An 8132-nucleotide genomic window follows, 5' to 3' on the forward strand; every position below is an offset into this window, starting at 1 on the left:
ATTAATCTCCAAACTCCATCAGCCATTGCTTTAGGGTTGCTGCTATAATTAGCACCAGCATGTTGGTGCTTGTGACTACAAGTGTGCATAGACATGGACAAACTGCTCTGTGTTAGATCTTTTTAAAAAGTCTAAGGAAAGCAGACCTGCAAGATTTTGGATAATGCAAAACAAAGCATGTTAATTTAGATTATAAAACAAGTAGAGAATAATGATTCAGATTTCTATTACCTTTATTGCCAACAGATTTATATTTAAAATGCAGAGGTCCAAAAAAAATGCTGTGTAATAAATACTTCACTTTAGGCTGTAATAAATAAAAAAATTATTAACAAGGAATGCACTTTGCCAGCCACAAGTGTGGGTATTTTTGAAAAAAAAAAAAAAGGAAAAAAAGAGTATGGCCATAGTTCACAGTTAAGCAGCAAGAAGCTGCTTATTACAGCTATTCCATAACAATGGAACTATCCCCTCACTTTGTAGATACATATTCACAGTTTAACTCCATCAGAAATACTCTCAGAGCAAGCAGTCACACTCTGCTCAGCGTTCAAGTCAGAAATATCTTTAACACACATATGAAGCAAGGAAAACCATGATCCGAAGAACTCCTTGTCACACTATTTCAGTCCAACAGTAGGTTTAGGCTTCTAATAGATGTGTGCCCAGCACACTAGGACAGTCAAGTTGTCGTACCACCACACATCCATCATCAACATACTAGTTGCTCCACCATCTCCACTGTAGATTTCACAGTGAACAAGAGGGTCCATTTGGTTTAACAGAGTCAGTCCCTTCAGTTACATCGCTGCAGCAGCATGTTTAGAGCATATTCCATTCTGTGTTTTAGTTCCAACGAGCATCCAGAAACCAGAAGAGTGGTCAGACGAAACGTTGTGGATATCCTCTCTTCATTGATGTAGGTAAGGAGATACTCCTCACTCTGATTGCAAATGATGACTTTTGTGTGATCATGATAGAAGTTCACCTGTAAAAGAGAAGCAAGCTCCTGTTTGTGTACTCTCTCTTTTTCAGTTTCTGGCACTTCTGTGATTTTACTACAAGAATGTATTTTAGGAACATTGTCTGTTAATGCTACCAAACTTACTTGGAACGTGCCATCATTGAAGAGCATCATTAATGCTTTATCAGATTTCAGCCACTGCAAGAGGTAAAGCCTGGGCCTACGTATGTCCATTAGGCTGGGCAAATCTCCTCCCTAGGAAAGGAAACAGACATTACGTTAAGCATTCAGTTCACATTTAGTGTATTTTTACAGCTCAAGATCCAGAATGTGTTGAACTTACATCCATGAGGTTCTCTTCCATGTAGTGAGAGAAATATTTCAGTACAGTTACTTGGCTAATGAACTGTTCAGGAGCCTCTGTGGCTGGGAAGACAGAGCACTGGCCTAACTCAGCATAGTAGTGGACTGTCCTGTAAGAGAAAGAAAGGTTAGGGAAAAGATAAAAGCACTTTCTATGCCACCTTAGTGAGTTGTTGGTTTTGTCATCATTCTTACTTTTTGTCTGGCAGAAGGCTCATATGTGCCCCATTGTTGAAAAGGACACCAACAGTGTGATCAGACAGCTGGTACCCAAAGCCATACTTGTTAGAGTAGTCCACCCATTTTGTAACCCACTGGAAGGATGCTGTCAGCTGCTCTTTGGGAATGCTGTCTGCTTCTGGCATGTTCTCCAGACATCCTCGCAATACCCTTGCAACTGTATCAGCAACACTTCCCATGGTACTGTCTTCCAGGCCTGAAAGAGAAGGATTATTAGACTGACAAGAGCACAACAGAGCAGGCTTTCATCCTACAGCTTCAGTTATCTAGACTGTAATTTTAAATTAAGCCTTTATGGCTTTCCAGTTTTTATTCTTCCAAAATACTGGCTGTAAAATTTAGAGCATCAGAAATAGGAGGTGGGGAGGAAAGCAGCTCTTCATTTCAAGCTTCTAAATCTGATACACAAAGGAAGTAAAGGTGGGATTTAGAATTAGAGGTTACATTTTGCTGCACTTACATTCACTGCTACTGCTGCAGCTTCCCAAAGTTCCTCTGACTATCATCCGAATAGAATCTCCAATCTGCTTAGTTTCTGGCAATGCTTCCGGCTTCGCTACTGTTGTCATAAGAGGTTGGCTCTCCTAGAAGAGATCTCAGACATGTAAACATCAAACATAACACACACCAAGGCTTATACAGAAGTTTTGCATAGCTCTCCTGTTTCTCAACAAATGATAATTTCTAGGAAAACTGGTATTAGTGTTTCCTGCAAGTACAAAGAGCTGCTGTTATACTGGGCTTAAAGAAGCATGCCAGATCTTTCCATTCGTTAGATCTTCAATTTGCATCTTACATGCTATTAATCAGTCCTCTGCTTTTCTGCCCTAGCAAGAGAACAGGTGTGTGCAGGTCTGAACACCAAATGGCAAGAGTTAGATTCTCAACTATTTATTCTTTAATAAGTCCTAGTTAATCATGAAGTGAAGCCCTTTATTTGGAATACTGAGAAAGAGCACCTGGCAGACAAGTTACCACACAAATGACAATGGAGACTAGGCAGATACCATAATTACTCAAAAGCAGAGTCTCCCTACTAAGGCTACCATACCTTGGTGAAGCTTGGTTAAGTCCTCTTAAAGCAACTCTGCTAATCATTTAAGCTTAATTATGCTGTATACAGCCCCAGCTCTGATATCCAAGTCAAATATAATTTAATTCTTGCTACTCCACCCAACTGTTACTGTATTTGAATTGAACTGCACTTGCATTTACCTCATCTGTTCTGTGTTTGTGGGGCTGCTGGGTTATCGATGTCTTCTTCAAATCATGCCTGAGCTTGTAGATTTCTTCATCTTCTTTAGTTACTCTGTCTGTAATATAGGGAAAAATAATTAACACTGCATCTGGAAGTGCTGTTCAACTACAGAAAGTTTAACAAGTTAACTGCAGAAAGCATGCTGTCTACCTCCAGTAGCTTCTAAAACTGCCATAATCTCCCAGAACAGCAGTGCCATTATACACAGAGCACTAAGACTAAATTTTAATAGACATTAGGGACTAACAGATGGCCAATATAGATTGTCAGTATGCCATAAAAAGCATTTACTTATGTAAGTTGGCATAGGTGGAAGGCTGATATCTATATTTCAAAACTAACCCAGAGAAGCTCTGAGACATAAATACAAGTGCTCCATTGCTATCTCATAGCTGTACATTACTAGCACGACATTGATGGCATAGAGATAGATTCAAACTTAGCTACAATCCACTTACTTTGTGTGTCAAAGTATCGGGCTTTATCCTTTTTACCACCAAAGAGAGCAGCAGCTGCTTTTTTGAAGAAATTTTTAGCAGGACTTGACAAATGGAAATCAGGAACAGTGTGACAACAGCTAGCAGAAAGTCTATCAGGTGTAAAACCCTGTAGAAATGAGATACAAAAACCCATTTTTAGACCAGAGTGCATTCTTAGCGTGGATATTTTTTCAGCCAGAACACTACACAGCACAAACCTGTAAGAAGAATTCATGTCGAATTATTTCATCTAAACTGGGCCGATCTTCAGGATTTTTGGACAACATGCTAGCTATTAAGTGTTTTGCAGGTGCCAAGAGAGATGAAGGCAGGCTGTATCTTGCTTCCCTTATACATCTGTATGTTTCTTTAAGATTTGTGGTCTCAAATGGGGGTCTTCCCAACAGCATTGTATACCTTTTTAAAAGCAAAGGAAAAAAAATTTATTTTACACACCCACAATACTTATCTACAACTACTGGAAATGCTAGGTCTGTCTCCTAACACAAAGGATAATTTCTGCACTTGGGCTACACAGGTATAAAAGGCTGCAAACTACAAACTGATGCAGTACTGCATCCCCTTTGAACTCTTAAAAGCCTAAGCCAGGATAGAAATATTTCATTTCAAAGGCAGTGAAGTACTTACATTACACAGCCCAAGGCCCAGATATCAGATTCACAGCCATGCCCTTGTTTGTTGAGGACTTCTGGAGAGAGGTAATTTGGTGTGCCACATATTGTTCTGCAAATCAAAGAGGCCACAGAGCCAGTTAGTATTTCATATAGAAAGAGGAGAGAAGCTGTTTTTCATAGGGCAGGTTTTCCTCTCAAGTTCAGACAAGAACTCAGACTCCTAAAGAGGAGCTGTCTGAATGTTAGTAGAGTAGAGGTGTTTCATGGTGTTTTTGTGATACAGGGACAGCAGACTTGTATCTGCATTATTAACCAGTCAGGTACCCTGCCTCTGGCTTTACTATTATTTAAAAGCTGAGAGGAAAGCAGAAGTCAAAGCATGGTATCCTGTTTTTTCAAAGAAGAAATCTTGATCCCAGAATCAATTAGCTTTTGCTATCAAACAAGATTTCTCATTTCTAAATAAATTTTTTTTCATTTTTTTAAGATCCTACCTCCTCCTGTGCTCCAGTGGTTCCAGCCTAGCTGCCAAGCCAAAGTCACCCAGTTTCAGTTCCATGTTCTCATTAATGAAGAAGTTACCTAGCAGAGAGAAACTCCAGTTAGTCCTTTTCTTGCAAGGTAGGAATGCATTTGCCACAGGCGCTGAGTCATACTTTGTTCAAAGCCAGAAGCTAGCCAAGACTTTTTCTTCTTTTTTTTTTTTTTTTAAGTAGGAATGCCTAATGTCATCCCTTAAGCACTCCAAGTTTCCACTGTAAAGACAAACTGAGACGATTCTACTAATTAAGCTATCACCATACAATTGTAAAGTAGTACAATGCTGACAGGGCTGGAGGAGTTTGTTTTGAAGTTACTGAGGTGCAGAACTTACCTAGCTTAAGATCCCTGTGCAAGATTTCCTGTTCATGAAGATACTTTAGCCCTGACACAATTTGCCTGAGGTAGTATCGTACTTCTGGTTCTGTCAATACCTTCCTTGCTTTTAAGATGTGAGCCATTGACTGCAGAGGTAAAGGCAAAAATGTCACTGAACATTCACACACAGGACTCACCTTAAGCAAAAGTAAATCAATGCATGGAGAAATTACAACTAAAGAAGCCACAAAAAATACCTTTTACACATCACACATTTAAATTAATTGAAGATTCCAGGTATGTAAATACTGGATTTCTCCCAGCTGATGCTCACCCTTCTACTGCAGTACTCCAGAAGAATGTAAATATTCTCTCTGTCTTCAAAGTAGTGGTAAAACTGCACAACGTGTCTATGATTAAGCATTCTGTGCAGCTCAATCTCTTTATCAATCTGCAAAGACAAGAAAAAAAAAGTGTTCTTAGTCTTGCATCCACAAGGCTGAGTATAATGGTTCTCTATCAGAACCATTTCAGGGAAAGGGCTGGGCAATGCAGCACACGGAGAGTTTGAGGAGGAAAAAAAGTAATTCATGCACACACACCTTTTCCCTTTGATGGGGTTTTGCTACTCTGCTGTGAGGAATGATTTTTGCAGCATAAACTTTATTTGTTGTCAAATCCGTCATCTCATAACACTTGGCAAATCCACCCTATAGAGACACACGAGAACAAGGCTATTATAGCAGGTACGAAGGAAGTCCCACACTTAGTCATTCACCAGCTCACCTATTAGTCAAAGAGCAAAATTTCCTTTTTACAGGATAATTTGGTAGAAGACAGGTTTTAGGCTCATCGCCTATCCGAACGTTCGCGTTGCGGCTTTCCCCCCGCCCCGCAGGCAACATAGAAGTCGTTTCTGTGGGCTTGCCTGAGCTGAAAGCACGATTCCGGTTGTATTTCGGGGCAGAGATAAACCGGGAATAAGAAGGGTGCTCAGCCCCTCTGCGGCTGGGCCGGGGCAGCGCAGGGGCAAACCCCGCTCGGGGCGGGGGGAGCGCCGCGCCCCAGCACCCCCCGGGGGAAAGCGGCGGCGCGGAGGCAGCGGCCGCTCCGCCGCACCGCGCTCCGCCGAGGAGGGCGGCCGGGCTGGGCCACGCCGGCCGACGCCCCGGGAGTGCACGGGGCCCAGCGCGGCCATTACCTTTCCGAGCACCTTTCCGCGGCAGTAGCGCTTCCCCGTCGTGGGGTCGGTTATAATCCGGGAGACCTCGGCGGCGGGGTGGGCGTGCGGGTGCGGCTGCTCCTCCGCCTTCTTCCTCCGCGACTCGCCGCCGGCCGCTCTGCCCAGCGCCGCCTCGCAGCATTTGGCGCCGCCGCCGCCGCCCGGCGGGTAGGCGATGGTCCGTAGCAGCTCCATCCCCGCGCCAGCTCCGTCCTAGCCGCCTGCCGCCCGGCCCGCCCGCCCCGCCCGCTCCCGCCGCCGCGCTCCCAACGCCCAGCACCGTCCCGGGTCGTCCCTTATATGGCGGGCGGCGGCCCCGCCCCGGCGCTGCGGGACTGCCCCCGCCGGGGCTCCGCTCCGCCCGCCCGGCTTGGCCCGGCCCCGGGGCGGCCCGAGGGGAGCTGTGCCGGAGCGGGGCGCGCTGACCCGCTCTGCCCGGCCGTGCGGCGGGACCGGCGCCGGGACCGGGGATAAAACCCTGCTCGAGGCCGGGGGCAGCCGGGCCGGGCGCCTTTGAGGCCGGCCCGCAGCGCGCTGCCGCCGCGGTGGCTGCTCTGCCCACCACCGCCCTCCCCCGCCGCGGTGCGAGCCGGGCCAGGGGAGCCTCAGCACAACGTGCGTTTTCCGGAGTAGAGCGTTGCTGCTGGCGGGTCAGCAGCAGTTTCTGATAGACGATCGGTGCCGCGGCCGGTGTGAGCAGCCCCCTAACAAGCGCCTGTTGCTGCACATGAGGATGGGAAAGAGTTTCTCCCACCTATGCCTGAGCAGCCCCAACACAGCAGAGAGACAGGCCTTGTTTTTTATCTCGGCGTGAAACAGGCCCGTGGGCTTGCTCAGACAGGGCAAAAAGGGTGCATGTCCCAGTGCCAAGGAGCTGCCCTGTCCCTGCTTTGTGGAGAACCCATGACTAGTGACACACTCCAGGGCTGTCTATCAGCAGCCCTGAAACCTTGTCACAAGCACAAACTTCTCCTTAAACATCCCAAATGCACATAAATAATTCTGAACACCCCTGAAGGCCATGGTAATCCAGGACCTCCCATCTAGATGAGTACATACAGTTGTTGAAGAGTGAAGTGTGTGTATGGGAGAAAAGTTTTGAAGTGTGAAATAGTTCTGCATTTCTCCCATTCCAGAGATGCAAAAATGCCCAAGTTCATTACTTCCTTGGCTTGTTACACATTTCTGAGGTATTATTTGCTTGTTGGCACACACTAAGAATAATTCTACCTGCTATTTACCACCACTGGTAAAAATCAATCTTTTTGATTCAGTACAAATCACTCTTAGAGCACGTAACTACATAAATTATTTCAGTCCCAGTCTCTGAACATCTCTCATCTCAGATATTAAATTAACAGCAAAATATTCTTATTTTGCAGTGTCAGCATAGGGATGCATACTTTAATCAGACACTCACCACCACCTGCTCCCCCCCCCCCCCCCCCCCAGCAGAAGTGCAGAACAATATTTCAGTTTCCCTACATGGGTATTGCATTATGAGGGTAACAGTGCTCGTGTCAAATATATTGGATTGGGTACACACTACTTCTACCCATCTACGGTTTGTTACTGGACCTGCATGCAGGTGTCTTTCTTCCTACCTCACTCTGCGAAGTCTAGTCAACCATAGGGATAGAGATAAAAACAAGAAGAGGGAAAAACTGGGATATACAGCCTGGTCTCACTCCTTATTCTTACAAGCATTAGCTTCCTGGGTGAATATTGTTTCCCTCACACAATTTAACTTTCTCCAAATTAGTATCCGTTACTGCAAAATAAGTTACTTAATGTAAACGTGATTTGTTGATGCTTTGTTGTCTGTCAGTAAATTGCATTGGTCTGCTGGGCTGAAAGGCGTATGGGGAAAGGGGAAATAAGCCGGATAGACGTACACGTTTTCCCTCTGCTGGAAAGAAGTAGTACTACACGTGGTAAAAAATGGAAGAAAAGCGGGTTTTGTCTGGTAAAAGATTAGGGGAGATTTTAAGAGGACACAAGCATATGGTTAAAGCTGAATATACAAAGCGTTCTGCTAAGCAAGACTAGAACTATATTTTGCTGAAGCAAAGTCTTTATGCTGTGTTCTCTCTGAGTTACAAAAAGCCGTGAG

The 8132-nt window shown here is 44.9% G+C and overlaps 1 protein-coding gene across 1 annotated transcript; it reads right to left on the reverse strand.

Moving 5' to 3' along the window:
• Nucleotides 1-215: 215 nt before the first annotated feature.
• Nucleotides 216-6271, reverse strand: PLK2 (polo like kinase 2). Its single transcript, XM_074932518.1, has 14 exons — nt 5999-6271; nt 5400-5507; nt 5132-5248; nt 4814-4943; nt 4434-4521; nt 3953-4048; nt 3523-3721; nt 3284-3431; nt 2783-2880; nt 2028-2151; nt 1523-1763; nt 1308-1437; nt 1109-1219; nt 216-988 (listed from the first exon to the last, which is right to left on the reverse strand). Exons 1-14 carry the CDS (start codon nt 6212-6214, stop codon nt 797-799), a joined length of 1998 nt encoding a protein of 665 aa, XP_074788619.1. The 5' UTR covers nt 6215-6271; the 3' UTR covers nt 216-796.
• Nucleotides 6272-8132: the final 1861 nt, after the last annotated feature.

This window comes from Athene noctua, chromosome Z (assembly GCF_965140245.1).
Source record: "Athene noctua chromosome Z, bAthNoc1.hap1.1, whole genome shotgun sequence".
In the NCBI taxonomy this organism is placed as follows: Eukaryota; Metazoa; Chordata; class Aves; order Strigiformes; family Strigidae; genus Athene; species Athene noctua.

Excerpts from the sequence above, each read along its gene's own strand:
- PLK2 (XM_074932518.1), bottom strand. The coding sequence starts at position 6,214 with ATGGAGCTGCTACGGACCATCGCCTACCCGCCGGGCGGCGGCGGCGGC. Across the intron at positions 4,049-4,433 it reads CCACTGGAGCACAGGAGGAG|AACAATATGTGGCACACCAA; the intron begins GTAGGATCTTAA and ends TTTGATTTGCAG. Across the intron at positions 989-1,108 it reads TCAATGATGGCACGTTCCAA|GTGAACTTCTATCATGATCA; the intron begins GTAAGTTTGGTA and ends TCTCTTTTACAG.